The sequence below is a fragment of the Cnephaeus nilssonii genome (assembly GCF_951640355.1).
Source record: "Cnephaeus nilssonii genome assembly, chromosome: 12".
Taxonomy (NCBI): Eukaryota; Metazoa; Chordata; class Mammalia; order Chiroptera; family Vespertilionidae; genus Cnephaeus; species Cnephaeus nilssonii.
In genome coordinates, this window is record NC_137083.1 from 77,104,828 (window position 1) to 77,132,234 (window position 27,407).

At 61.0% G+C, this 27,407-nt stretch overlaps 3 protein-coding genes across 9 annotated transcripts; 2 read left to right on the top strand and 1 right to left on the bottom strand.

Moving 5' to 3' along the window:
* Positions 1-132: 132 nt before the first annotated feature.
* ASIC3 (acid sensing ion channel subunit 3) lies at positions 133-6,291 on the top strand. 6 transcript variants are annotated; one of them, XM_079786653.1, is made up of 13 exons: positions 133-813; positions 1,438-1,628; positions 1,766-2,307; positions 3,013-3,163; positions 3,374-3,501; positions 3,689-3,890; positions 3,976-4,032; positions 4,132-4,279; positions 4,528-4,619; positions 4,698-4,777; positions 4,883-4,954; positions 5,108-5,166; positions 5,306-6,291. In XM_079786653.1, exons 1-13 carry the CDS (start codon positions 674-676, stop codon positions 5,385-5,387), a joined length of 1,944 nt encoding a protein of 647 aa, XP_079642779.1. In that variant the 5' UTR covers positions 133-673; the 3' UTR covers positions 5,388-6,291. The 6 variants fall into 6 exon arrangements, with proteins under 6 accessions (XP_079642779.1, XP_079642780.1, XP_079642778.1 ...); XM_079786654.1 differs by having other exon boundaries at positions 5,309-6,291; XM_079786652.1 differs by lacking the exon at positions 5,108-5,166.
* A 131-nt stretch (positions 6,292-6,422) lies between these two features.
* CDK5 (cyclin dependent kinase 5) lies at positions 6,423-10,378 on the bottom strand. Its single transcript, XM_079786659.1, has 12 exons — positions 10,246-10,378; positions 9,528-9,616; positions 9,372-9,439; positions 9,173-9,233; positions 9,019-9,075; positions 8,279-8,374; positions 8,096-8,170; positions 7,840-7,936; positions 7,602-7,672; positions 6,987-7,046; positions 6,803-6,883; positions 6,423-6,713 (listed from the first exon to the last, which is right to left on the bottom strand). The coding sequence occupies exons 1-12, from the start codon at positions 10,280-10,282 to the stop codon at positions 6,627-6,629; spliced, it is 879 nt and encodes a 292-aa protein (XP_079642785.1). The 5' UTR covers positions 10,283-10,378; the 3' UTR covers positions 6,423-6,626.
* A 1,697-nt stretch (positions 10,379-12,075) lies between these two features.
* Positions 12,076-27,330, top strand: SLC4A2 (solute carrier family 4 member 2). 2 transcript variants are annotated; one of them, XM_079786649.1, is made up of 23 exons: positions 12,076-12,255; positions 14,475-14,588; positions 16,637-16,802; positions 16,959-17,200; positions 17,280-17,398; positions 18,820-19,052; positions 19,141-19,283; positions 20,216-20,396; positions 21,994-22,129; positions 22,215-22,380; positions 22,471-22,585; positions 22,710-22,894; positions 22,979-23,204; positions 23,323-23,538; positions 23,621-23,769; positions 23,880-24,074; positions 24,895-25,149; positions 25,241-25,330; positions 25,529-25,695; positions 26,054-26,307; positions 26,400-26,569; positions 26,834-27,007; positions 27,104-27,330. In XM_079786649.1, the coding sequence occupies exons 2-23, from the start codon at positions 14,538-14,540 to the stop codon at positions 27,182-27,184; spliced, it is 3,714 nt and encodes a 1,237-aa protein (XP_079642775.1). In that variant the 5' UTR covers positions 12,076-12,255; positions 14,475-14,537; the 3' UTR covers positions 27,185-27,330. The 2 variants fall into 2 exon arrangements, with proteins under 2 accessions (XP_079642775.1, XP_079642776.1); XM_079786650.1 differs by lacking the exons at positions 12,076-12,255; positions 14,475-14,588 and adding an exon at positions 15,127-15,342.
* Positions 27,331-27,407: the final 77 nt, after the last annotated feature.

The window sequence follows — 27,407 nt, forward strand, 5'->3', positions numbered from 1 at the left end:
AATGTGTTCATTAAGCACCCCTTGCCCACGATGGGGATGACAGCCCCTGCCCGTCCGACAGGCAACTGCAGTGCCTGTGACCATGTTGTGAGCTGTTTTCTACTCACAGCCAAGAGCCCACCAACACGTACCCAGCGGCCTCAAATGCTTTGTGGAAAGAGACGAAGTAGAAGCAGATTTCAGAGTTAAAGATAAAAACCTGCTTTCTCTCAGGCCCCCAGTGCAGCATCTGTCTCCCCATTCCCCTACACCGGGCTGGCTCCTGTGGCCCTCTGGGTGCCCAAGACACCCTGACCCGCCAGGCCAGCAGGCAGTGATGTCGCAGGCTGTGCTCTGCTCTCTGGAGGTGCCTGCTCCTGCTGCTGGGAGATGCCCCACGGGCTCTGGATCCTCTGACGCCTGTCAGTCAGATGTGCGAGCTCTGGCCCAGGGCCCGCCAGCCCGCTCACAAAAACGCACACGCCCATGTCACTGCTGGGAGCACAAAATGGTCTGACTCCTACGCCAGGAATTTTGTGGCGTCAAATGACCCATGAAGTTGCTTCTTGACCCAGCAGTTCTGTTTCTGGGAGTTAAGTGTTGCTGAGCACACTGTAATGGAAGACTGGAAACCCCCAGAGTTCATCAGGGACATGGTGACATCAACAGGGGTGTGTCCACATAATGGAAGGGTATGCAGCCATTTAACAACGGGGAAGTTTTCCAGCACGGGATATCGCGTGGTCCCCAGAATACGTTAAGTGAAAAAAGATGTGAAATCAGAACGTCCGTGTCATCCTGGGAACTGGACTATGTTACCTGGGAGTGTGGCAGGTGAGCCCACTTTCATTGTGGTAGAGACCAACCTTCCAGACTGGAGGGCATGAGTTGGGGGAGGGAGCGGGAAGAGGGTCACTCAAGAGATAACCCCAGGACGTGGGACCTGCAGAGGCCTGGGCCATCTGGTGTAGGCTGGAACACTGGGGGCTCAGAAGGAGGAGGCGGCCAATGCCAAACGCCACACCACCTTCCAGCCTGGTCAAGAGCCAACTCCCCTCTTTGCAAAATGAACACACACACACACACACACACACACACACACACACACACACACACACGCGCGCGCGCGCGCGCGCGCAGTGGGAAGGGAGGAGGGAGGAGCCAGGCCAAGGGCCAGTGACTGACTCTCAGCCCCACATACAGGGGCTGCAGCTGGGAAACTAGAGGCCCCAAGGGCACCCCCAGCCCCGATTATCTCTGGGTTCTCCTCAAGCCCAACCAGGGTTGCTGTGGTTTCCTGCTGGCGCCTCTGGCCTCAACACCGCCGCTCCCACCCCCACCCCCCGCCCCAATGCTGCACTAATGGCTCAGTCTGGGGCTCCAGGGACCTCCCCACCTCCCAGGCTGCTCTGCCAGCCCCCATGCCCCTCACTGCTGAAACCCAATCCTCTGCGGCAGCTCTGGCTCAGCAGAGCAGCAGACCAGCCCTGCTTGCCACGCAGGCTGCACCCTACCTGCTCAGCTGCGGAGCCCCCCGCCCAGCACCGGCCCGTGGAGTGGAGCACAGCCTGTTCCTGGACAAGGCCAGCGGGACCCTTCAGGTCACTACATCCAGCCCAGCCAGGCCAGTGCCTCCCACCTCCCTTCAGGTGTGGCTCCTCTCCTTGCCTCCCACCTGCACTGTCCCCTGCCTGGCCAGACCCTCCCAGACCTCAGACTGACCCTCTCCTGCTCCTAAGCCTCTGTAGCCTGGCCACCAACCCCAGCCCTCTCTGTTCCCTCACAGCTGGGGCCATGAAGCCCCCCTCAGGGCCGCAGGAGGCCCGGCGGCAGGCCTCGGACATCAGTGTGTTCGCCAGCAGCTGCACGCTACACGGGCTGAGCCATGTCTTTGGCCAAGGAAGCCTGACGCCGCGCCGGGGGCTGTGGGCCGTGGCCGTGTTCCTGTCGATGGCTGCCTTCCTCTACCAGGTGGCAGAGAGGGTGCGCTACTATGGGGAGTTCCATCACGAGACGGCTCTGGACGAGCGTGAAAGCCACCAGCTCACCTTCCCGGCCATCACCCTGTGCAACATCAACCCGCTGCGCCGTTCACGTCTCACGCCCAACGACCTGCACTGGGCCGGGCCCTCGCTGCTAGGCCTGGAGCCCTCTGAGCACGCCGCCTTCCTGCGCGCGCTGGGCCAGCCCCCCACACCACCTGGCTTCATGCCCAGCCCCACCTTCGACATGGCCCGACTCTACACGCGGGCTGGGCACACCCTGGAGGACATGCTGCTGGACTGTCGCTACCGCGGCCGACCCTGCGGGCCTGAGAACTTCACTGCGGTGAGCTGGCCACCCACCCTGTCCCACCAGAGACCCAGGGGTGCCCAGGGCCTGCCATCCCAGTCTTGGCAGCCCAGGTTCCCCCCCAAACCAGGGAATCTTAACACCTGTGCGCTGGGACCCTTTCCTTCCCAGCCAGGATGCAGGCCCCCACCGACCAGTACCCGCCTTTCTGTTGAGACCAGGAAGCTGTCCTCCTTGGGGCCCCTCTCTGTCACAGCGGGACTAGAGTGTGCAAGGTCACACCTTCCAGAGTGGGGCACTCGCCCAGGCTGGCTGCGGGCTCAGGGCTGCCTATGGAAACCCACTACTGGGGGTGGAGGGATACAAGTGGCGCCGGATGGTTCCGGGCCGAAGACGCCACTGTCTGCGAGGGAGGGGCTGGTTTCCCTCTGCTTCCTCACGTGCTGCCATTCCTGGAGGGGAGCAACGGGGACCCACTGTTTCCCACCCCAGCCTCCAAAGAAACACTTGCCCTGTGGACTGGTGCCCTTGGCTGGGGGTAGAAGGGGTGAGAAGGTGGCGTGATGGGAGCCCATGAGGGTCCAACTACATGCGCCTGATGGGGGCAGTGAGATGTGGGCCTCCGTGTTCAAAGAAGAAATCCAGACAGGGGATGGGGAAGGGAGAGGTCCATGGCCCTGGGTCTGCCTGGCGGGGCCCCTTGCTCCCCGGTGAGGTCTGCACCCGTCTGCCTACCCCCAGATCTTTACCAGGATGGGTCAGTGCTACACCTTCAACTCCGGTGCGGACGGGGCAGAGCTTCTCACCACCCCCAAGGGCGGCGCGGGCAATGGGCTGGAGGTCATGCTGGATGTGCAGCAGGACGAGTACCTGCCTGTGTGGAAGGACACGGGTAGGGGAGCCCGCATGCGAGGCTAGGGGGTGGCCACCAGCGGGGTGCAAAAGGCTCTGGGAAGGAGAGGAGGTGTTGGGAAGGGACCTGAAGCATGTCCTTCCTTTATGAGTAGGGAGCGGGCGGGGTTGGCCCATCACAGTCCTGGGGAGAGGGGCTGCAGCCAGGGCCTCCAGGAACCCAGGCCTCAGGTCCCCTCCCCCCTCACAGAGGAGACCCCATTTGAGGTGGGGATCCGAGTGCAGATCCACACTCAGGAGGAGCCACCTAGCATCGACCAGCTGGGCTTTGGGGCAGCCCCTGGCTACCAGATTTTTGTGTCTTGCCAGCAGCAGCAAGTATCCTTGCCTGGCCCAAGCCCCCCTCCCCCCACCAAGGCTCCACCCCCCTCCTTCAGCCCACACCACTTCAGACCCCAACCCTGCAGCTCTTCAGACCTGTCCCAGGGCCTCAACCCCTCAGTGACCACTCATTCCCCCTGGGTGCCCGCTTCTCCCCAAGCCTCCTTAACCCGTCCCTCTACAGCTGAGCTTCCTGCCACCACCCTGGGGCGACTGCAGCTCAGCATCCCTAGACCCCGACTTTGAACCAGAACCCGCTGGTCCTCTGGGTCCCCCCAGCCCCAGCCCAGGCCCCAGCCCTCCCTATAGTCTAATGGGGTGTCGCCTGGCCTGTGAAACCCGCTATGTGGCTCGGAAGTGCGGCTGCCGAATGATGCACATGCCTGGTAAGGAGTGGGGGAGGGGACACGGTGCCGTGGGGAGGGGCCGGGCCTGAAGCGGTCACGCACGCCCTCCTATCTGGCCCCCCAGGTAGCGCACCGGTGTGCAGCCCCCAGCAGTACAAGGACTGCGCCGACCCGACGCTGGGTAAGGGCAAGCTCCCTGCATCCCGTCCCCGCCTCGCTGGGCCCGGGACCCCCACCCCACAGAGCAGGCAGCCCTGACCCAGACCACTGTGGCCCGCAGACGCCATGCTGCGGAAGGACACGTGCGTGTGCCCCAACCCGTGCGCCATCACGCGCTACGCCAAGGAGCTCTCTATGGTGCGGATGCCCAGCCGCGCTGCTGCCCGCTACCTGGCCCGGAAATACAACCGCAGCGAGGCCTACATCGCGTGAGCCGGGGGGCGGGGCGGGGCGGGGCGGCGGGCGCCTCCTCCGGGCCAGCGGGCCTCCCGGTGCCCACCGGGTGGGACACCAGTCTGCCTGTCAGCACGGGGCTCTGGACGAGCCGCCTAACATCTCTGACGCCGTGTCCTCCGCGAACGGGGTGAGATGTCACCTAGGGCTCTTGAAAGGAATCAGAGGCCAGAGAACGCGCACCAGGGGTTGTCCAGTGAGCATTCCCGCCCCCTGTCCCCAGGGAGAACGTCCTGGTGTTGGACATCTTCTTTGAGGCCCTCAACTACGAGACAGTGGAGCAGAAGAAGGCCTATGAGGTGTCGGAGCTGCTAGGTGTGTGTGCGCGGGGTGCCCCCAGGAGGTGTGGACAGAGCAGGTGGCTGTGAGCTGACAGTGACCCCATCTCCACAGGCGACATTGGGGGCCAGATGGGGCTGTTCATCGGGGCCAGCCTGCTCACCATCCTCGAGATCCTGGACTACCTCTGCGAGGTGGGCCTGGGCCCCAGCTCTGGGAGAGGGAAGGAAGCCCGGACCGGACCGGGTGGCGGGGAGAGGAAGTGTGGGCTGACCACCTCCCCCACTGCTTGCCCCCAGGTGTTCCTAGACAGGGTCCTGGGATACTTCTGGAACCGGAAGCGCTCCCAAAGGCCCTCCAGCACCCATCTGGTAACAGCCGCTCTTCCTCCCCTGCCATCTCCACCTGATGCTCCGCCTGTCCCTTGAAGCCGGGCTGGGGAGAAGTGGCAGGGAGGGGCAGGCAGGGCCTTGGCTGGGTGGGAGGAGCCTTCCCCCCCTCTGACCCTCTCCCTTCTCCCACAGCTTCAGGAAGGGCTGGGCAGCCATGGAAACCAAGTGCCCAATCTCAGTTTAGGCTCCAGGTAACACAAAATGCCCCCCTAAGGTCAAGGGAGGAGGGGCAGTCTAGTCCAGAGGGTGACGTTCAGGTCCAGGAGGGCAGGAGCAGTGTAGGGCATTGGTTCGAGGCCTGCTGTCCCAGCGCTGTGGTCTGTGTCTCAGCAGGCCCTCCACCCCTCCCTGTGCCGTCACCAGGACTCTTTCTGCCTCCCACCGCACCTGCTACCTCGTCACACGGCTCTAGACCTGCTGCCTGTGTCTTCAGGGCCGAACCTTGACATCTTGGACATGCTCTGCCTGCACTTGACTTTGCCATCTTCATCCCAAATAAAGTTCTAGTGCATCAGCCTGAGCTGTTCCTCTTACAGGCAGACTAGTCAGGCCAAGGTCAGCCTTACTCAGGCACAAGACTTCTGCCGCCATCATCTAAGGACATGGTGTCTGAAATGTGGGCGGCTTCCCAATTAACCTCCCAATGTCTCTCTGGGAGAGAAGAGTAATAAGGGGGCAGCAGTCACTTGTACCTCAGCGGGGATGAGCTTCAGTCTGACATCTGAGAGAATGGAGCCCAAAGCCAGGTGTGCAGGCAGACAGGAGTCAGTGGCCGGACAATCCCATTGGGGGACTATAGGGAAGTGGGGAGCAGGCGGGGAGAAGACAGAGGGAATCTCCCACTTCCAAGAACACGAGCTGTTGTCCAGCCTCCCGACCTCCCTTCAACAGCAGAGGCCCCAGCTTGAGCTGGTGAGGGGCCAGCCTCACTTCTGCTAGTAAGGACACACCCAGCCGCAGCCCACTTTCCCCGCAACCCCAAATATTAGAAAACGGACAAGGCAGCAGGGAGAGGTGTTCCTGATCTCACTACATCTTTGAGTCTCTCCTGTCCCAGCCTGCAGGCCTAGGTATGGGGCGGGGGGGGGGGGGGGGGGGGTGAAGAGGGAAGGGACAGGGTAGGTACCCATGGCCCATGGGATATGGAGAACCACATGGAAACACCCGGCCCTTTTCCCCTGTTCCAGTGGAAGCTTCCAGACACTGGCGGCCTAAGTCCTCAGTCTCGGGCCCTCGTGGGCAGAGAAAGTGGTGTGCACAGTACATAAGCACGTGGGGGCACAGCGCTGCCCTGAGCCTAGCCACTGGGTTGAGAGCCTCCTGCCCTCAGCCCCCAGCCCAGGACCACGTACAGCAGCACAGTGGGACAGGACAGGGTTGCATGTGGTGGTGAAGCGGAGTAGAAACCCCAGCCCAAACCCACCCTCTCAGAGCCACCCACCACCACATTAGCCAGACTGTGGGAAAGGAGCCAATTTATGAAATTAAATAGAGTCTGTAGAGGGAGAGAGAACCCAGGCGAGGGCGCCTCCACCCTCGTGGGCCCAGCACAGCTGGAGCTCAGCACACTGTGCGTCCTTGCTTTCCTCCCCTCCCGGGAGGGGGCTGGAAACAGGCCAGGCCCCAGCCTGGCGGCCCGGGGTCCCAGAGCCTAGGGGGGGCAGAAGTCGGAGAAGTAGGGGTGCTGCAGAGCCTCCTCCGCCGAGATGCGCTGGATGGGGTTGCACTTCAGGAGGTTCTGGAGGCACGGAAGGAAGGCGTGGCAGGGTCAGGCAGGGCCAGCTGCCCGGAGCCCCACCCTCCCCCAGTTCCCCTGCTCTTGGTCACCTGCAGCAGGTCCCTGCCTGTGGCATTGAGCTTGGGTACGACGTTCACCAGGGATGTTGTGGCCGGGTACATCGGGTAGGGCTGTAGGAGACAGACAGTCAGACCAGAGGTATGGGGCATGGAGGCTGCTAGGGCTGAGAAATAAGGACCACTGCTGAACCATGACCCCCAACCCCCGTCACACCTTATAGTCTGGCAGCTTGGTCATGGCGGGCCATTGCTCCTCAGTCGGTGTCCCCAGCAGTGTGTCCAGGGAGTCAAGGATCACTCATGCAACAGGGCAGGCTGAGAGGCTCTTCTCCCAGGAAGGATTCCTCAGACTCACCCCTGCCCGCCCCGCTTTATCCGCCCGCTCACGACAGAAGCAGCCCCAGCACGTGGGATTCTCGTTTTCAGTCCCACCTGCATGGCGTTTACCGTGGCCAGGTGCTACAGATACACATGTCATCTGCTGGGCCCTGAACCCTGATGTCTGTGTCCTGAGGACCGGCCAGCCTTCCCCGACTCCCACACACCCTCCTGCTGATCCTTTTGGCTCCTTGGTCCTAAGGAGTCACTTGCAGCCGGAGGAACATTCTCTTGGCTTCTCCCCCCAGGGATACCTCCTTGTCTACATGTCACACTCTTTCCAGCTGGCTGCATGCAGCTGCCTTGTGACAACCAGGGGTGTTCCCCACCCTCTGTCCTCCATCCCCTGACCCTCAGAAGCTCACAGCCCCTCCCATGCTGACCCAGCCCATCGCCCCAGGCTCCTTACTCCCCTTCCAGAGGGCTCGAGGCGAAGGGGAATGGAAGGATATCGGAAGATCCTCTTTAACTGGTCATCTACATCGTTGCCGGGGAAGAGAGGCCTCCCTGCATTGGCCAGCTCTGGGAGGAAGAGGACAGGGTGAGAGGAGCTGACACATGAAGAAACCCTCACTCCCGAGACTCCCAGCCCCAACGGCCCTGCTCCTTGCCCCTGAGGGGACCCTCCAAACCCTATCTGTCAGCTCAAAGGGGAGAGAAAGTGCCTCTGCAGACCCCCAGCATGTCACCTGCAAAAATGCAGCCGGCTGACCACATGTCAATGGACGTGGAGTACAGCTTGGCCCCAAAGAGGACATCCGGTGGGCGGTACCACAGCGTGACCACCTGGAAAAGACCCCACCCACAGGGACCCCCCACTTAGAGGGCAGGGGGGAGGAGGCTCAGATAGGAGGAAGTAATGTTTTGGGTCCTAGAATAGGAGCTGAGAGAGATGCTCACTGGGGAAGCCCTCCCTCAACCCAATATCCCACCCCACCCGCTCACCTCAGCTGAGTAACAGCGAACAGGGATCCCAAAGGCTCGAGCCAACCCGAAATCAGCCAATTTCAGCTCCCCATTCTGAGGGAGATGGGAGGAACAGTGTCAAGGCTAGCTCAGCCTGGCTTCCTCATCGTTCAGCCATTGGCTCCAGTCTCCCCCATCTCCCACCTTCTCCCCAAGAGGTACCCTGTTTATGAGCAGATTCTGAGGCTTCAGGTCCCTGTGCAGCACGTTTCGGCTATGACAAAACCCCAGGCCTTTTAGCAGCTGGAAGAGGAATGACTGGGGGAGGAGCAGGGAAGAGGGCGTCAGACCCTCTGGAGGGGAGGCTGTGCCCAACTCCCCTCTTCACCCTCTGCTTCGCTTTGTACCCACTGGACTTTAGCACCAAGTTCAGCGACACACCACTCATTGATTATCAAGGACTTACTTTGCATTATGCTGGATATTAGAAATGAACAACGGATGGGGGGACTTACGGCCTTCCCGGCCCACACTGATTCTCCCTTCTCTGGCCTCATTTGAACACCCACATCATAACAGTCAACATATACATATACTGTGCTGTATTATTATTCAGCATTTGTTTCCCTTGGAGTCTGAGACAAGGCACTTGGTCCTGGGCCTAGAAGAGTGCCTGGCGCACAGCAAAACATTCAGTAAGTATTTGATGAATGAATGATGTATCTCTTTGAATCTCATTTTTTCATCTCTCAAGTAAGTGTAAATCATGTCACTGAGACCATTACTGTCAGGTCAGAGATCATGGGAAAATGCTCCTGGAGAGTAAACAACAGGATTCTCTCAGTCCTTGACACCCTGAGCGTCTCTGTTCAGGGCCTGAGCTTGGTGCTCAAAGAGCAGGTACACTGAACGTCTACTCGAACCCCAGCCTCCATGAGATCCCAGAACACCAGTCCCCTCACCTTCACAATTTCAGGATCTAGATCACCATTGCAGCTGTCAAAATATTTCTTAAGGTCCTAAAAAGGGATGGAGTGGGGGAATGGGACAGAGTTTAACCTCAGTCTGGGCCCCTATATCCTCCCAAGGCTACTGTCCCCCAAGTCCCACTTTCACCTGGTCACAGAACTCAAAAACCAAAGTCAACTTCTTGTCGCTATGCAGGACATCATGAAGCCTAGGGAGAAGGGAGGGCTTAGCCAGGCAGGTCCACAAGTGTGCTCCCAACATCCCACTATCAGCCCAGACCATCTCCGAAGCCCCCGCCTCCTCCGGATGGCCACACAGACAAGGAGGATCCTGCCGGTCTACACACCTGACAATGTTCTTGTGCTTCAGCTCTTTGAGGAGGCAGATTTCCCGAAGGGCAGAACTTGGCACTCCCTACACACAGAGGGGGCAGGGTGGGCCACAGTCACATCCCACCCAGCCTAGGCCCTCAACCACCCAAGCCCAGATACCCCGGTCCTACCTCATCATCGTCATCCAGCCTCACCCGTTTCAGGGCCACGATCTCATGAGTCTCCCGGTTTTTGGCCTTGAACACTGTTCCGTAGGTGCCTAGTGGAAGGAGGGTGGGGTGAGGGAAAGAATGGGGCACCCTTCCCCACCCCAAGAAGTCCTTCCCAAGAAGGGAGGTATCATGGGAGTTGTGTTCTGATGCCTGGAGGAGTAAGAGAAGAGGATCAGGGTGAAAGCCGGGCGTGGCGGAGCTTTCTGAGTGGGGACGTGGCACAGAAGGGGCCTGCAGAGGCTCCAAGAGGTCTACGGCAGGGAGAGGCTGTGACTGCCAGGTAGGTCTACAATGAAAGCAGTGCTTTGAGAGGGGTGCTTTGAGAGGGGAGCAGGGGTCTGGGAGAGGAATGAAGGCTGGCAGGAATGTTGAGGTTGGAGGTCTGCTGCCAGAGCTGAGGCTGGGGGGGAAGGGGGTTGTGCAAGTGGTGCTGAGGGTAGGAAATGCAGGAAGTGCTGAGGTCCGGAGGTCGGGCCTACAGGGAGTGCTAAGTTTGGGAGGGGGGCGTCTGCAGGAAATGCTAACAGGAGGATTGTTGTCTGCACGGAGTGTGGAGCCCGGGGCCAGGGCTGCAGCCAGTGCTGAGGTCGGAGTCTGTGGGCATTGCTGATGGTAGAGGAGCCAGAGATGCAAGGAATGCAGAAGATCTTGCAAAAACATCTCGTGGTCCCATTACCTTCCCCAATCTTCTCCAGTTTCTCGTATTTCTGCATCGCAGCAGCTTCGGGGACCCTTGTGGGCCCTCCGTTTTAATATTCTGGCCCCGGCAATGCAGAGGAGGCGGCACCCCAGCCTCCAGCCCGGCCCCGCCCTCCTGCCTGCCCATGAGCTTCTGGAGCTTGTAGTCCTAAGACGGCCAGGCTTCCCAGTAATGCTCGGCGCCCTGGGCCGCAAGAGGACTACAACCCCCAGCAGGCTGCGCTCAGGCTCTCTGCGGCACTCGCTTCCCGGGACTCGGGTTCCGCGGTGGAGGCAAACCCTGGACTTCAAGTCCCAAGAAGCATCACATATCCGCTTTCCGGGCGCCCCGGGGCAGCGCCGCGGCTCCCAGTGTGCTCCGCTCTAATTTCTTTCCGTGGCCACTACCTTCTTTTGAAAAAGGCCTCTCCGGGACCACACATTCTAGAGTGTAGCAGGGGTGGGGGTGGGGCGCTCTCTGAGGTTTGGGGTTTGGTGGCCTACATCCCGAGCCCAGGTGGTCCGGCTCTGACCGGGTTGATGGTGTTGAGGTCTCAACGGCCTCGTGACAATCTCTGCACGGGGTTCCACTTCTCTCCCGGCCTTCTGGTGAGCCCAGGGGTGATTGGGGAATGACTCCCAGCCAGCTCTTACCGATAATGTCTTTACGGGGACCAGCTGACCCTAAGGCTGGGCCGAGAGGCAGGTGTGCTCCATTTGAAACTGGGATTAACGTTCGCCAAAGACCATTCTTTTCTCTGGGCCCACCCGACTCCAGTCGCTCGCTTCAACTCCGGTCCCCAGGCAAACTGGCTGGAGTCGTTCCCCCGCCCCCAGCCCCAGGCGTCTCCAGAGCCCGAGCCCACGGGAGTCCGCCAGGGTGTGGCCGAGGGCTGGCAGGTTGGCCACCGCCCTCCACAGACAGAAGCGCAGACAGATGGCTACACTCGCCGCAGGCTTGACCGCATCCCTTAAGGAGCTGATTATAGATGTTATTGCGCTGCTCTCTAATTGTCTCATGATTGCATTTCTGAGGGCTGTGAACCGAACGAAATAGGTCCCGAACAGCACGTAGCGCAGGAACCCGAGTTGGTGCTAAGCATGTATTAATTAACTCGTTTCTATCTGGACGTTCTGTGCGTTCACGAGTCTGTGCTGATTCAGCCAGGGGCAGACTATAGAAAAGAAGCGAAAAGGATATTCCTTATCTGAAGAATTTATCATTTAGTTGAGAAAACCAGAAGCACACAGATTTTTAAATGACAGGCGATGACTATGAATTGGGTCCAAGGAAGGAGGTCACCGCAGGGAATCTCTCCCAGGCAGAGGTCCCCCGCTTTTGGAAAGTCAAGTCCAGCTCAGGGTAATGGGCATCCAACCTCCAGCCCGCAACACCCCTCTCGCCCCCCACCCCGCCTTTTTCCCCAAGCAAAGGCTGGGGCTTTCTCGGAGGTACTGGGGATTACTGGAGGGGGAGGGGCGGCGGGCGCGAGAGATCCTTAAACCCCGATCCACTCCTCTTTCAACCTCTCCGTCCCGAATTTCCCTGTCATCTTCGTGCCTCCGCTTTCCTGCCTGGAATGCCCAGAGTGAGCGGGCTCCTTTCCGCCCAGAGGTGCCTCAATGGGGCCAGAGACGGCGTCCCCGCGGCACCCAAGCCCGGCGCGTGGAAGCCCGGGCGGCGGCCTTGCAAGAGAGCGGGGCCCGCCTCCCGGACGCGGTGCTCCGGTGCCTGGCGGTGCCTGGAAGCGCGCTTCCGCTCGCGGGTCTGGGCCCCCGCTCCCCGCCTCCCCATCCGATGCGCGGGGCCGCGCACGGTGCGCCGGGGGGCGCGCACGCAGGGGGCTGGCCTGCCCGCGGCGCGGGGGAAAGTTGAGTTGGGAGAAGTTGGGAGCGGCGGGGGCGAGCCCCGAGGTGGGCACCGGAGAGCCGTCGGGAGCGCGCGAAGGCGTAGGAGAAGGGGGAGAGACCCCAAGGCCCCCGGGGCACTAAGTCCTAGAGCAAGCGGGTGAGCGAAGAGGGGGCGGCGGGGGAGGGCCCGGGCCGCGGGGGAAGGGAGGGGGAAGGAGGGGGAACTCGGGACTCGGAGCCGGGAGGGAGTGGAAGTGGAGGAAAGGGCGGAGACTGGGGCGCGGGCGAGCGATGTCTGGGGAGAAGGATGGGGAGGCGAGGGGAGTGCTTGCTGGTCTAAAGAGGCAACGCGGCTCCGCTTCTTAGTTTCCTAAGGCGAGGGTGCCGCGCCCCCTGTCCCCAGGAGAGGGTAGTCCCGGGGAGCGCCGCCGCCCCTCCTAATTCCCGGGCGCCTTCAGACGCCCCTCTTCCTTGCGACCCCCTGCTCTACCCTTTAGGCCTGTGCAGCGCACCCAGCCTGGGGGTTGCCCGGGGCCTTCTCCCCCAACCTGCGGGTTGGAGGAAGAACCGAGAAGGGGGTGGGGGTGGCGGGTCAGGTAAGGACAAGGGGTCAGGTGGAAGAGGGAGCAGCTGGGTAGGGATGGAAAAGCCGAGCCCCGAGAGCTGGCCCTGACTCCTGGGGGGCTGGCTTGTCTGGGAGGGGAACTCCGCCCTGGGTGTGGGGGGACGGTGCTGCCTGAAATCCAGGGTCCACTCTATCCTTCTCCCTCCGCCCCCCACCCCAGCCAATCCCACTCCGAAGAGCTGTGGAATGTGCGAATTCACTTGGTTAATGCCCCAAGCGGGGGTCCGGACTGCTAATCCCTTGGGCAGGGGGAAGATGCTAATCCTTCGGGCCGGTCAGGGCTGGTCCCCGGAATGTGTCCCTACCTCGGATTATGGGCACCGGTGCTCTGGACAGAAGCTGCTTTGTGTTCTAGGATGTCGGGGGAGGGGGCGGAGGGGGGCTAAAGGGGGAGGGAGGATGGAGGAGCATTTTGAGGGCACAGCCTGGAGGTGAGAGTGGGGCGCTCCACAGGCTTCTCAGACCGGAGTCGGGGGGGGGGGGCCCTCCCTGCTCCTCTCCCCTACACCAGACGTGTCCTGGCTAAAGGCCTGTTGGGGGAGGTGAAGAGAGCCGTCAGCTGAGTTGAGTGCTTGCCAGGAATGTGTCGCTACAGGCACCCCATTCTGGACTGACACCCCCCTCAGACATATATTGTTGGACCCCCCACTGGCCTGTCTGACCACGGAGGTAGCCCTAAGTTGGGCAACCCTGAGTCCCCCAACCACACAGTGGCGAGTTTCAGTACTTTTGCCCCCCTGTGATCCCCCCACTGTGAATGGGTACCCCAATTTGCACTGGTCAGTTCCCTAATTGCAGCTCTCTCCTCCCCCACCGCACACAGTGTTCTCCCCAGATAGCCCTATAGTCACAGTCAGGAGGGCGTCAGCCCTGCCACTCACATTTTCCTGGCCCCGGGGAAGGGAGCGATCGGGACTGCCCTTCAAGGCAGAACCTCGGGGCTCTGTGCCCACCCTCCTCCAAGTTCACGTGCCCGTCCCCCGGTATAAAACGCGGCCTGTGCCCTGTCCTCCCTCCCTCCCACTGAGTGAGTGGAGTGGGGCTGCCCCTCCCCCAGGGAGCCTGCATCCCGCCCCGCCTGGCTCTCCTCAGGGGAGGGGGCACAGCCATGCTCTCCTTCCCGGCCCCGGGCTGTCTCCCGACCCCCTTGCTTGTCCTTTTGGACTCTCTCCAGAGTTCTTTCTCTCCCTTCCTTCCTCCCCACGTTCCTGCTCCATGGGGTATCTCACTCTCTCCAGCACACCCCTCCCTGGTCTCAGTCCACCTCCGCATGCCACCACTAGGTCACTGCTCCTGCTTCTGGCTCAGCCTGTCCCTTCCCTCCCCCCCTTAACCCCCCCCCCCCTCACATCTCTGCTGCTTTCTCTCCAGGTCTGGGCCTTGACTCCGTTCTCACCCCCACCGCCCGCCCCTACTTTTTTTGCAGCCTCTCCCACCTTCTGCTTTCTACCCCTGACTCCTCCTCGAGTCTCTTGCCCTTTGTGGTCCCAGTCCTCGCCCATCTTTCTCTTTGTTCTTCTCCTTTCTTCCTATAAATAATCTTCTCTTGGCTCTCACGGCCTCTAAGGGCCGCTCTGAGGCCCGTAGTGACCTGGGAGGATCCTGCGCGGCTGGGAGACTCCTGGGAGCCAGGCAGCGGGAAGCCCAGCATCCTGTCCCACCTGGGCTGGGCCAAGGGCTGCACCGTGCGGGCGGCGCCCCACCAGCCTGGCCCTGCCCTCACGAGGTGACCGGTCCTTTCCCGTGTCCAGGTTATGCCGCCACCTTGTTGCCCTGAAAGCCGCAGCGACAGTGAAAAGGGCTAAGATTTGGCCATGAGCAGCGCCCCCAGGCGCCCCACCTCGGGCGCAGATTCTTTCCGAACTGTGAGTATTGCCAGCTGAGTTGGCCACCGCACTGTCTCTCCTCCGCCACAGAGCTCCTCCTGAGGATTCCCATTGTGTGTGTGAGTGTGTGTGTGAGTGTGTGTGTGAGTGTGAGTGTGTGTGTGAGAGTGTGTGAGTGTGAGTGTGTGTGTGTGTGTGAGTGTGTGTGTGAGTGTGTGTGTGAGTGTGTGAGTGTGAGTGAGTGTGTGTGAGTGTGTGTGTGTGTGTGTGTGTGTGTGTGTGCCGCCTGCCTGTGCAGGGGCTTGGGAGTGAGGGGAACCTGTAATGGATTCCCGAGGGGTGCTAGGGGTCTGAGGTCGGTATTGGTTGGGGGCCATCAGTAGGCTTCCAGCCCTGGGGAGGGAGTTGAGGCTGTTTTACTGACGTCCTCGACGGTAGCCAAAGGGAGAGAGAAACTTTGGGGACGCTGGTGCCCAGCCCCACGGTCTTAGAGACAGCAGCAGTCTGTGCTCAATGGTTCTGGGCGGAGCTCACTAGCAGTGGCCGGCCCAGGCCCCGCCCCAACCCCACATGCCACCCAAGGCCTCTCCTACTCCCACGTGGTCCCCACCCCACGTGCCCCCTCCCGATTTTCCTGGGAAGTCTAATGATTAACCCCGAGTGCCATAATCAGCCTGTCATTGGCCACTTTGGCCCAGTGGGCACGTGACCGAGAAGGGGCGCGGGCAGGTCCCTTCCCCCTCCTTCCCAAGTTCACCCCTGCCCGGCCATGGACTTCCTCCTGCGCCCTCAGGTGCGAGGGATTCGAGACCCCCCTCCCTCACCCCGCTAGCTCCCCGTGCCCTCACTCGCTTCAGCACCTCCCCCTGCCTTCCTCTCCGCAGCGTGCTAATTTTGGTGTGGGGGGGCAAGCGCCTGGGGGTTGCAGGGCTAGAGCCGCAGAGATGGGCTGGGAGAAGCAGCCCCCTGACCCCTTCCTCCTCTTGAATCCAATACCCCTGCCAGCCCAGCTGCTCCGTCCTCACCTCGGAGTCTCCCCAAGACCCGCCCTTCTTCCCAGCCGCCTCTCCTTGCTCTTCCTTGCTCTAGCCGCTCTAGCAGCGCCACGGAGGGGACTCCATACCCTGCCCTTTGAGATCTTGATGCCCTTCACGTCCAGAAGCTCTTGAGCAAATATTTGGCGCGCTGGGAGCCGAGACCGGCAGGGGGTGGGTGGGGGGCTGGACCAAGGCCGCAGACTAGGCAGCAGGCCGCTAGCTGGTCTCTAAAAGCGCCAACTCCCGCACGCGCCGGCCACTGGGCCACTGGCCACCGCAGTCCTGCTGCTCCGCTCCTGCAGCATGACTCAGGTGGTGGGAGTGGGGGTGGGGTGAGAGGCGGGGCCAGGGAGCCGCGGAGGGACCCCAGGGAATGCAGCTGTGGTGTATGGGGGGGCGGCTTCCCTGATGAGGTGAAGCTGTGTTCCTGTCCAGGGGCTGGGTTTCCGTTTGACTCAGACCCGAGTCCAGGTCAGTTAGCTTAGGTGCTTCCAGAAATTACTTTTCAGGCTCAGCAGCTGCCTCCGGCCAGAGGGAGTGTGTTCCCCGCCAGCCACGTGAGCTGCCGGCGTCCGTACCCTGCCAGGGGCTGCACACAGGATTGCTGTTGAGACTTCCGAGCAGACCCTTTCCGCCTGCCCTAAATGCCTGGATGGGCACCGCCAGGGTCCAGACAGCCTGGAACTAGGGGACAGGCTGCTGGGGGGCAGGTCTGAGTCCCCAGCATTTTTTTTTAATTGATTTCAGAGAGGAGGGGAGAGAGAGAGATAGAAACATCAATGATGAGAGAGAATCATTGATGGGCTACTTCCTGCATGCCCCCCACTGCAGATCGAGCCCCCAACCCAGTCATGTGCCCTTGACCAGAATCGAACCCGGGATCCTTCAGTCCCAAGGCCGATGCTCTATCCACTGAGCCAAACGAGCTAGGGCAGTCCCCAGCATTTGAGAGGACAGGGGTCCTAGATCTCCAGCACCTGGCAGGGTAGGGTTTCGGTGTGCGCTCCTGCTGAGCCCCTGTGTCTGCTCTCTATCCCTTCCTCCTCACAGCCAGAGCCAGAGAGCTCGGGCCCTGCCGTGCCTGGGTTCCCGGAGCAGGAGGAAGATGAACTTCACCGCACCCTGGGCGTGGAGCGGTTCGAGGAGATCCTTCTGGAGACAGGGTCTCGAGGAGGGGAGGAGCCAGGCCGCTGCTATGGGGAGGAAGACTTTGAATGTGAGGGGGATACCCTGAGGAGCGGGCGGGGGCCCTCTGGTCTGACTGCCCACAAAGGAAGGGGCAAGGGACCTAGCGGGAGGGGCCTGGGCTGGGGCCAGGATGGCTGGGGAGTGAGGCTGTGCCTGCCGGCAGCCAGGTCCCTTCTCCCTGCAGATCACCGTCAGTCCTCCCACCACATCCATCACCCACTGTCCACCCACCTGCCTCCGGACACCCGCCGCCGCAAGACACCCCAGGGCCCAGGACGGAAGCCTCGAAGGCGACCTGGAGCCTCCCCCACGGGGGAGACCCCTACCATTGAGGAGGGAGAAGAAGATGAGGATGAGGCCAGTGAGGCTGAGGGGGCCCGGGCACTCACCCAGCCACCGCCTGCCTCCACACCCTCTTCCGTGCAGGTGAGTGGGAGCAGGGCTCCGGGAGGGTGTCTGTGGGGTCTCCAGCCTGGCCGTCTGCCTGCATGAGTCCCTTTTCCAGTTCTTTCTCCAGGAGGATGAAGGCGCGGATCGGAAGGCAGAAAGGACCAGCCCCTCTCCCCCTCCGCCACTGCCCCACCAGGAGGCAGCTCCCCAGGCCACCAAAGGGGCCCAGACTGGGTCAGTTCCCCAAACAGAGACCTCCCCTGCTTTGTCAGCGAGGTGACTGAGAAAAGAGGCAGAGCCTTGGGGTCGTCAGACTGGGGTTTAAATCTCAGTTCTGCTTCCCACTAGCTATTTGGGCAGGTACCTCTCTAAGCCCGTTTCCCCATCGGTAAACCAAGAATCATAGACCCTTTCTCCAAAGGTGGGTGTAGGGATTAAGGGGTGGTGTGAGTTAGGGTGTAGGGATGGTGTAGCCTGGGACGGAACAGATGTGCGGTCTGAGCTGGCTCCCCCAGCCCAGCCCCCCACTAGCCCCTCGCCCCAGGCTTCATCAAGCTCTGGGTCAGGGACTGGTCTGATGACTTCCAAGCACCCCTGGGGTCCTAAGGGCGTAAGAGAAGTAGGAGAACCCCTTTTGCACTTGGGGAGCTGCCAGTCTACCCTGGTCATCATCTCGGGAAATGGCACCAGAACAAGTTACTATGCCAAACGGCCTGGTTCAGGCACAGCGTCAGCAACAGCAGGTGATGGGGTTTGGGGGTGTGGGCCAGAGAAGGTGCCTGGAGGAAATCACTTTGAACTAGTTCTCAAGGTCGCTGCTATCAGGGACCCGTGGTTTTCTGGGTGCCAGGCAGCACGAGGGCTGCGGGGAAGTGAAGGGCACGGTGCCCCTCCAGGGTGCGCAGGCACCTGGTGCAGGTAGTGCTGGGTCCCCAGCTGGGTCTCACTGTAGGCACTGGCCTGGGGGCAGCCGGGTGGCCAGTGGGAGGTGGAGGAGCCTGAGAGAAGCCTGGCATTGCAAACGTGGGTCAGATTGTGAGCAAAGGTGCGAGCAGAGCCAAGGGGACTGAGGGTGGGCATAGGCAGAGGAAGCCTGGAGGTGGAGGGTCCTGGTCAGGGGCTGGATGCGGTGGGAAGCGCTAGGTACCAGGACAGGGGTTGAGAAACCATCACTGGCAGTGGCAGAGAGAAAGGAGACATCTGGTTGGAGGACAGGAGCAGCAGTTGGAATGTGGACGGGATGAGGAGTTCTATCTTCCTCATGACTATAGGGGCTGTCTGAGGTCTCAAAGCTCGTCTCCATACACTTTACCCCTTTTGGTCAGAAATTTGGGACCCTGGGGCCCTCTGGGGTCCATGGTTAGGGATGTGCCTGGGAGGGGCGGAGGGAACCAGCACTGCTCTGAGTGGCGGCTTCAGACTGCCCCTCCCCACACCACAGGAGTTGCCTCAGCTCAGTTTTGCTGCTTAGGAGTTTGTTCTCAAGTAGCTGATGTGATTGTTCAGGGCATAGCCAGTAGAGGGGAGGGCCGCATTTAAACCCACAGTCTGCTTCCAGAATCCTCCCTCTTTCACAACTGCACTCCCTGGAGTGGGGCGCTCGGAGGGTGGGGTCCCCTGCATGCTCCTGTCTCATGGCTGCTCTGTCTGTCCAGAGCCGTGGCGGAAGAGGTGGTGGCAGTGGCCAGCGGCACAGCAGGAGGTGACGATGGAGGTGCCTCGGGGCGCCCCTTGACCAAAGCGCAGCCTGGGCACCGCAGCTACAACCTGCAGGAAAGGAGGCGCATCGGAAGCATGACGGGGGTTGAGCAGGCCCTGCTGCCCCGGGTCCCCACGGATGAGAGCGAGGCCCAGACACTGGCCACGGCTGACCTAGACCTCATGAAGAGTGAGTGCTGGGCCTGGGCCAAGCCCCGTGCTCGTGGGAACAGGGTGAAGAGAAAGGGGGAGCCTGATCCTGCCCTTCTGCCCCCCAGGTCACCGGTTTGAGGATGTTCCTGGGGTTCGGCGACACTTGGTACGGAAGAATGCCAAAGGGTCCGGGCAGAGTGGCCGGGAAGGACGTGAGCCGGGCCCCACTCCTCGGGGCCGGCCCCGGGCCCCCCACAAGCCCCACGAGGTCAGGTTCTCGGCATCACGCGCGTCCGTCCTCTCCCCATCCCCCCTTCCCCCGCCTCTCAGACCAGCAGTGATCGCGCCCGGCCCCGGCACACCAGCCTGGTGGGGACGTTTCCTTCCACACTGTTCCTGTCTGTCGTGGCCACTCTGGCAGTGAGGTGTCTGGGGACCCTTTGGACTAGAGAAAGCTCTGCAGAGCCTTGAATTTCATTTTCCAGAACCCATTTACCTCTGACTCATTGATCCTCCCACAGCCTGTAAAGACGATGGCCCAGGTGGTGTCAGCCATAAATCAGGGGCAGTGATTGGCCAAGGTCACGCAGTGACTTAGTGATGCTGCCCCTCTTAGACTCCAAGGCTATGGTCCTGAACCCTGACCCTCCCGGTGGATTTTTTAAACCGTTTTATTGAGGTCTAATAGACATACAGTAAAGTGAACTCGGGCTAAGTGCTCAATGGCTTTGTGCACATATACACAGCTGGCTGTTCCACGAGACATGGGACATTTCCTGCACACGCAGGCTCCTTCACGTCTCCGCCCAGTCAGCACCCTCAGAGGCGACTGCTCTTTTGTTATTCTCAATTAGTTTTGCCAGTTCTTGAATGCATGTAAGTGGAATCGTGCACAACTGTGTGTGTGTGTGAGTGTGGCGATGTTCACCAAGTACTTACCGTGAGTTGTGTGCTCTGCTCAGTGTTTTGTGTGCTTTTTCTTTTAATCCCCCTAAAGGCCCTTTGAGGTGGGTGGTCTTGCTCCCATTTGACAGATGAGGGAAAGAAAGTCTCCGATTGGATAGGAGCTCACTAAGACCCGTGCCTATGCCCTGTGCTGTCCAGAGTCACACGCACCCATCTCGACACTGTCGGTCTGAGAGCAGTCCCTGGGAACCCCAGTGGCTCTGACCCTGCCATGCCCTCTCATCTCATCTCAAGGTTTTTGTGGAGCTGAATGAATTGCTGCTGGACAAAAACCAGGAGCCTCAGTGGCGGGAGACGGCGCGCTGGATCAAATTTGAAGAGGATGTGGAGGAGGAGACTGAGCGCTGGGGGAAGCCCCACGTGGCCTCCCTGTCCTTCCGCAGCCTCCTGGAGCTCCGCCGGACGCTGGCCCACGGTACCGTGTTCTCCCCTCCTCCCTGCCTGTCCTTGCCTCAGGGCACACCCTCTCCCCTCAGGCCAGTTCTCTGAGAACCAAATGGCCAAATGGCCCCACATTTGTCTTGAGCAACATGACGGATGTCACCAGAACCCGGAGGAAGCCTCCTCCCTGATGTCCCTCAGCCTGCCATTCCTCTCCTTGGTGAATGCAGGGTTGACACTCCTCTCTCTTGTCTAAGTGACGTTTTCTTTTTCTTTTTAAAAAAATATTTGTATTGATTTCAGAGAGGAAGGGAGAGGGGGAAATAGAAACATCAATGATGAGAGAGAATCATTGATTGGCTGCCTCCTGCACACCCCCCACTAGGGATGGAGCCCGCAACCCGGGCATGTGCCTTTGACCGGAATCGAACTCGGGACCCTTCAATCCGCAGGCCGATGCTCTGTCCACTGAACTAAACCAGCCAGGGCTCTAAGTGACCCTTTCCAATAACCGAAGCTGGTATGTTTCGGATGCTAACAGGGTTTTCGACAGGTGTGATGGGACACTTTCCAAAATGGTCCAACCTGTAGGACGGTGTGAACCCTGATGGACACGACAGACGCAGCCTCTGGAGCGCTGCCTCCGCTGTTCCTGCGCTTTGCTGGCTTCCTCCTCCCCCTGGGAAAGCACTCGGGATTCCTGTCAGGAGGCCCAGGAGGAGCTGCTGAGGACTGAGAAACCTGCTGTTAGAGCTGTTTCCGAACGAGGAGTGAGGAGGCTGAGTGAGGCCTGCGGTGCTTTGCGATCTCCGTTTTGGCTGCGCAGAGGCTTTGGTTCTGTTTGTTCCTCAGTCCTGTGTTCTGAAAGCTGACCTTGACAGAAAAATGACCTGGCGACTTTTAAAAGGACTTCCACTGCTCTGCCCAGCTGGTGTGCTCAGTGGTTCGACTCCTGGTCAAGGGCTCGGTCCCCAGTAGGGGGCGTGCAGGAGGCAGCCGATCAGTGATTCTCTCTCATCATGGATGCTTCTATCCCTCCCTCCCTCTCCCTTCCTCTCTGAAATCAGTAAAAATACATTTAGAAGGACTTTCACTGCTTGAAATGGCAGCTCAGAGGAGTGACCTGTGGGGAGAGGTCTAATAAGTGCCTTGTGAGCAGCTGCTGGATGAGGGGGTGCTGAGGAGCGGGTGGAGGGGCTGTCTTCAGATGGGGGCAAGGTCAGAGGTCACTGTGGTGCTCCAGAGGGCAGAGCTAGGACCTGAGTGGATGCTGGGCGGCAGCGTGCAGCTCACTGCAGGAGGAACTTTCTCACAGTGAGCAGCTGTTGAGCCCTCGTGGGTGGCTGGGGCCCCCGCGGAGTCCGCCTGCCTCCTGGGAGGGGTGCCTGGGCAGTTTGTGGCCCAGGTTCCCACTCTGATGGCTGGGGTTCCAAGGCCTCTGCTGAGCCCCACAACATTCCTGGGGGAAGAGGGGGTAGGAAGGAACAGGTCAGAGAGGCAATGAGACTTGGGCCTCAAGCCCTGCTCACTGTCCCCTGAGCTGCTCTCACCTGGCTGCGCCCTCGTCCCCGGCTCTCCCCCAGCCCTACACTTTCTTGCCTGAGGGTCCCCCTAAGTCATCCTTCTTCCAGGGGCTGTGCTCTTGGACCTGGACCAGCAGACCCTGCCGGGGGTGGCCCACCAGGTGGTGGAGCAGATGGTCATCTCTGACCAGATCCAGGCCGAGGACAGAGCCAACGTGCTGCGGGCCCTGCTGCTGAAACACAGGCGAGGCCCCGCCCCCCTGCCCCCCTGCCAGCGGCCCCCAGCCCCTGTTGTCCCGCTTCTTACCCACCGCTCTCTGCCCCCCCAGCCACCCAAGTGATGAGAAGGAATTCTCCTTCCCCCGAAATATCTCGGCCGGCTCCCTGGGCTCCCTGCTGGGGCATCACCATGGCCAGGGTGCTGAGAGTGACCCCCATGTCACCGAGCCTCTCATCGGAGGCGTTCCGGAGACCAGGCTGGAGGTGGAGCGAGAGGTGAGTCTGCCCGGCCTGGGTCGGTCTGGCCAGCACAGCTGGCTGCAGGGCTGCAGGCAGGCTGGGCTGAGCTCCGTTCTGCATCCCCAGCGTGAGCTGCCGCCTCCAGCCCCGACGGCCGGCATCACTCGCTCTAAGTCCAAGCACGAGCTGAAGCTGCTGGAGAAGATCCCCGAGAATGCCGAGGCTACAGTGGTCCTTGTGGGTATGTGGGGCAAGTCTTGGGGGTGGGGGTCCTGGCAGCAGGCCTGCCTCAGTGCTGCCCCTGGGCTTGGGGCTGGGAGGTGGCCTGCGCCCTACTCTTGCCCATGATGGCCCTGTGCCCCCAGGCTGCGTGGAGTTCCTCTCCCGGCCCACCATGGCCTTCGTGCGGCTGCGGGAGGCAGTGGAGCTGGACGCGGTGCTGGAGGTGCCTGTGCCCGTGCGTTTCCTCTTCCTGCTGCTGGGCCCGAGCAGCGCCAACATGGACTACCATGAGATCGGCCGCTCCATCTCCACCCTCATGTCCGACAAGGTCAGCCCCAGCCCAGAGCCCAGCCCTGCCCCAGGCCCCTGGCCCTCGTCGGTGCCCTCACCTGCCCCCGTCCTGCGTTGGCAGCAATTCCACGAGGCAGCCTACCTGGCAGACGAACGGGAGGACCTGCTAACTGCCATCAACGCCTTCCTGGACTGCAGTGTGGTGCTGCCGCCCTCCGAAGTGCAGGGCGAGGAGCTGCTGCGATCCGTCGCTCACTTCCAGCGCCAAATGCTCAAGAAGCGGGAGGAGCAGGGCCGGCTGCTGCCCCCGGGGGCTGGGCTGGAGCCCAAGTCTGCCCAAGATAAGGGTACGGGCTGTGCAGGCTGGGGCTGCCTGGGGCAGGAGTGGGGTGGTCGGTGCCTTTGCGGGGAGAGCAGGGCGGGCAGGGGCTGCGGCGGGCACCCTGATGGAGGCCTGGGTTGCAGCGCTCCTGCAGATGGTAGAGGCGACAGACACCGTGGAAGATGATCCCCTTCGGCGGACAGGCCGTCCCTTCGGGGGGCTGATCCGAGATGTGCGGCGCCGCTATCCCCACTACCTGAGCGACTTCCGGGATGCGCTCGACCCCCAGTGCCTGGCTGCGGTCATCTTCATTTACTTCGCAGCCCTGTCTCCTGCCATCACCTTCGGGGGCCTGCTGGGTAAGGAGAGGCTTCGGGGGGCGGGGGTGGGGAGCACACAGGGCTCGGCTGCCAGCTCCTGAGCTGGTTCCCGCCACCCCAGGAGAGAAGACGCAGGACCTGATCGGGGTGTCGGAGCTGATCATGTCCACGGCGCTCCAGGGTGTGGTGTTCTGCCTGCTGGGCGCCCAGCCGCTGCTGGTGATAGGCTTCTCGGGGCCCCTGCTGGTCTTTGAGGAGGCCTTCTTCTCGGTGAGGGGCCACAGGCTACGTGGGGTGCCCCTCCTCTTCCCGGAACATGCCCAGCCCATTAGCCCCGGGCTCTGGACCTGACCGGACCTTATCCCATCCCTGCCCCTCAGTTCTGCAACAGCAACAACCTGGAGTACCTTGTGGGCCGCGTGTGGATTGGCTTCTGGCTGGTGCTTTTGGCCCTGCTCATGGTGGCCCTGGAGGGGAGCTTCCTGGTGCGTTTTGTCTCCCGCTTCACCCAGGAGATCTTTGCCTTCCTCATCTCCCTCATCTTCATCTACGAGACCTTCTACAAGTTGGTTAAGGTGGGCGAGGCTTCGGGACTGGAGGGAGCCAGGGGTTGTCTGTGCCTCTCATTCTCTCTCCTGGCTGTGAGGCCAGGCTGGCTCTGAGATCCCCGGCCACAGTCCGTCGGGCCCACAGAGTGTGGGCTGCTTTTTCCTCTTGCCTCCCCACAAGTCCCGCCGGGTCATCAAGACACACCCAGGCTTGAGATCAATCTGAAAAACATTTTTAATAACAAAGTAATCACTTTTGTTAAAGTGGTAAACAACCCAGAAATGTAGAAAGGAAAAAGCCCCTGAGAGGACAGACGTGGTCCCAGTCAGCACTTCAGACCCGTGTCTGTGACAGGCTCAGTCCTACACTCCACATCCTGCTCCTCCAGGCCTGGACGGAGCCACACTCCCCAGCTCCTTCCTGAGTTAGGGCAGCCTCTCTGAATCCTCAGGTTTCCTGTGCTCACATCTGGTCTTCTGGGTTAGTTTCTTGCTAATAGTTTGTTGTGGTTAATCCTCACCCGAGGATATTTTTTCTTTTGATTTTTCAGAGAGTGGAAGGGAAGGGGAGACGGAGAGAAACATTGATGTGAAAGAGACACATCTATTGGTTGCCTCCCGCACGTGCCCCCTACTGGGGCTGGGGATAGAGCCTACAACCAAGGTACATGCCCTTGACCGAATCAAACCCGAGATCCTTCGAGCAAACAGATGAGGGCTGGGATATTTTCTTAATCAACAAGGAAAGCTCCTTGAGGGCAGGCTGGCCATCCCGCCCCACTTGTCTTGTTCAGCACATAGCTGAGCCCGGAAATCTTGCTGATGGAGCCCTTTGTCCTCTCTCCAGATCTTCCAGGAACACCCCCTCCATGGCTGTTCGGTCTCCAACAGCTCTGAAGTGGACGGCGGCGATAATACCACATGGACTGGGGCAGGAGCCTCGCTGGGGCCAGGGAACGGGAGCTCGACCCAGCCCTCTGGGCAGGGGAGGCCCCGGGGCCAGCCCAACACAGCCCTGCTGTCACTGGTGCTCATGGCCGGCACCTTCTTCATTGCCTTCTTCCTGCGAAAATTCAAGAACAGCCGGTTCTTCCCTGGCCGGGTGTGTGGGCTGGAGGCCTGAGGGAGGCGGGAGCTGAGGGTTGGAGGGGGTGAGGAGAAGCCTCTGGTCTGAGCATGGTGCTTGCCCACAGGTCCGGCGGGTGATTGGGGACTTTGGGGTGCCCATCGCGATCCTCATCATGGTGCTTGTGGATTACAGTATCGAGGACACCTACACCCAGGTAAGGCAGAGCGCACTCAGCCGTGAGAAGGTGCTGCCTGGCACGGGGCTCTGGATGTTGCTCTGCGGTCCCCAACCCCAGAGCCTTCCCCTCACGGGGCAGACGGGCCTTTTCCACAGCACATCCTCGGGGCTCACCCTGCCTGTGCAGCTCAAGGCGCTTGCACCAAGGTTCACCAGCCCCACCTCTGTCCTGCAGAAGCTGAGCGTGCCCAGTGGATTCTCGGTGACAGCCCCGGAAAAGCGGGGCTGGGTCATCAACCCCCTGGGTGAGAACAGCTCCTTCCCCGTGTGGATGATGGTGGCCAGCCTGCTGCCTGCGATCCTGGTCTTCATCCTCATCTTCATGGAGACGCAGATCACCACGTGCGTGGTCCTAGCCAAGGGGGTGCTGTGCAGACAGGAACCACCTGGTGGTGTGTGGCTGGGCCAGAGCCCCGGCTAGGGGCTGCGTGGGTGAGGGGCACCCCGGTTGCCAAGCTGGAGTTGATTTGTAGATGGCAGAAGACCCAGCTGCCGTCTGCTGGCATGGCCCAGTCCAGGCTGGAGCTGTCCTAGAGGCCAGGGGCATGCAGAAAGGGCTCAGTTCCATGATGGAACTCTCGTTTGGACGGAATGGGTGGGGACCACCACGTTCCAAAAACAGAGGCAACTGGCTGGGCCCTCTGGAGAGACGCTGCCTGTTGAGCTGGCCCCAGGTTCAGTGAGCGCCTGTCCCACTCAGGCTGATCATCTCCAAGAAGGAGCGCATGCTGCAGAAGGGCTCCGGCTTCCACCTGGACCTGCTGCTCATCGTGGCCATGGGCGGCATCTGTGCTGTCTTCGGCCTGCCCTGGTTGGCTGCGGCCACCGTCCGCTCTGTCACTCATGCCAACGCACTGACCGTCATGAGCAAGGCTGTGGCTCCCGGGGACAAGCCCAAGATCCAAGAGGTCAAGGAGCAACGGGTAACAGGGCTGCTAGTTGCCCTGCTTGTGGGTATGTTCACCTCTTGCCCCTGCCTGTCCTGGAGAGGCCCCAGGTCCACCGAGGGTGGAGCCCCGGGGACAACTGTTTCTCCTCCTCCCCAGGCCTCTCCATGGTTATCGGGGACCTGCTCCGGCAGATACCCCTGGCCGTGCTCTTCGGGATTTTCCTATACATGGGAGTTACCTCCCTTAACGGGATCCAGTTCTATGAGCGGCTGCACCTGTTGCTCATGCCGCCCAAACACCACCCAGATGTCACCTATGTGAAGAAGGTGAGACCCCCACTCAGAGTTCTGCATGGGTCACCCTCCAGCCCCCCATCTGCCCACTTCGGCCAGCCACCATTCAGTCTGTGCAGACCGGGCTCTGGTGCGCACCCAGGAAGACACTTCTGTCTCCACCCCTGTGGAGAGGAAAGGGGTCGGCCTTCCTCTGGATGTGGCAGAACCTGATGTCCCACCAGGGACCAGGGACCAGGGCCCTCGGCTGGGGAGCAGCCTGGGCTCACCCGTCTCCTCCCACCCTGCCACCCCCAGGTCCGGACCCTCCGTATGCACCTGTTCACAGCCCTGCAGCTGCTCTGCCTGGCCCTGCTCTGGGCCGTCATGTCCACAGAGGCCTCCCTGGCCTTCCCCTTCATCCTCATCCTCACAGTGCCTCTGCGCATGGTGGTGCTCACCCGCATCTTCACCGATCGAGAGATGAAATGTGTAAGGCTGCCTGCCCTCCTGCCCCAAGCCCCTTTTCTGGTCCCTGCCAAGGTCCTGGTTGGGGGTCAACCCTCCTGACTCCATCCTCCCCTACAGCTGGACGCCAATGAGGCAGAGCCCGTGTTCGATGAGCGGGAGGGTGTGGACGAGTACAATGAGATGCCCATGCCTGTGTAGCTGCTGCCGGGACGGACGATGGACAGAGGGAACAGGGGCTAGGGATGCTCTCCCATCCCCTTCCCTCCTCATTTTTATTTAAGTGATTAATTTAAAGTCCCCTTCCTCTCCTACCCCCCGCAGTAAAGTGCTTCGGCCCCCACCTATCCTTGGCCTTCTGTCTCTGTATGAGGGGTGGGGCATGGATGGAAAAGAAGTGGGGAGACCCAGTCTGCTCCCCGTC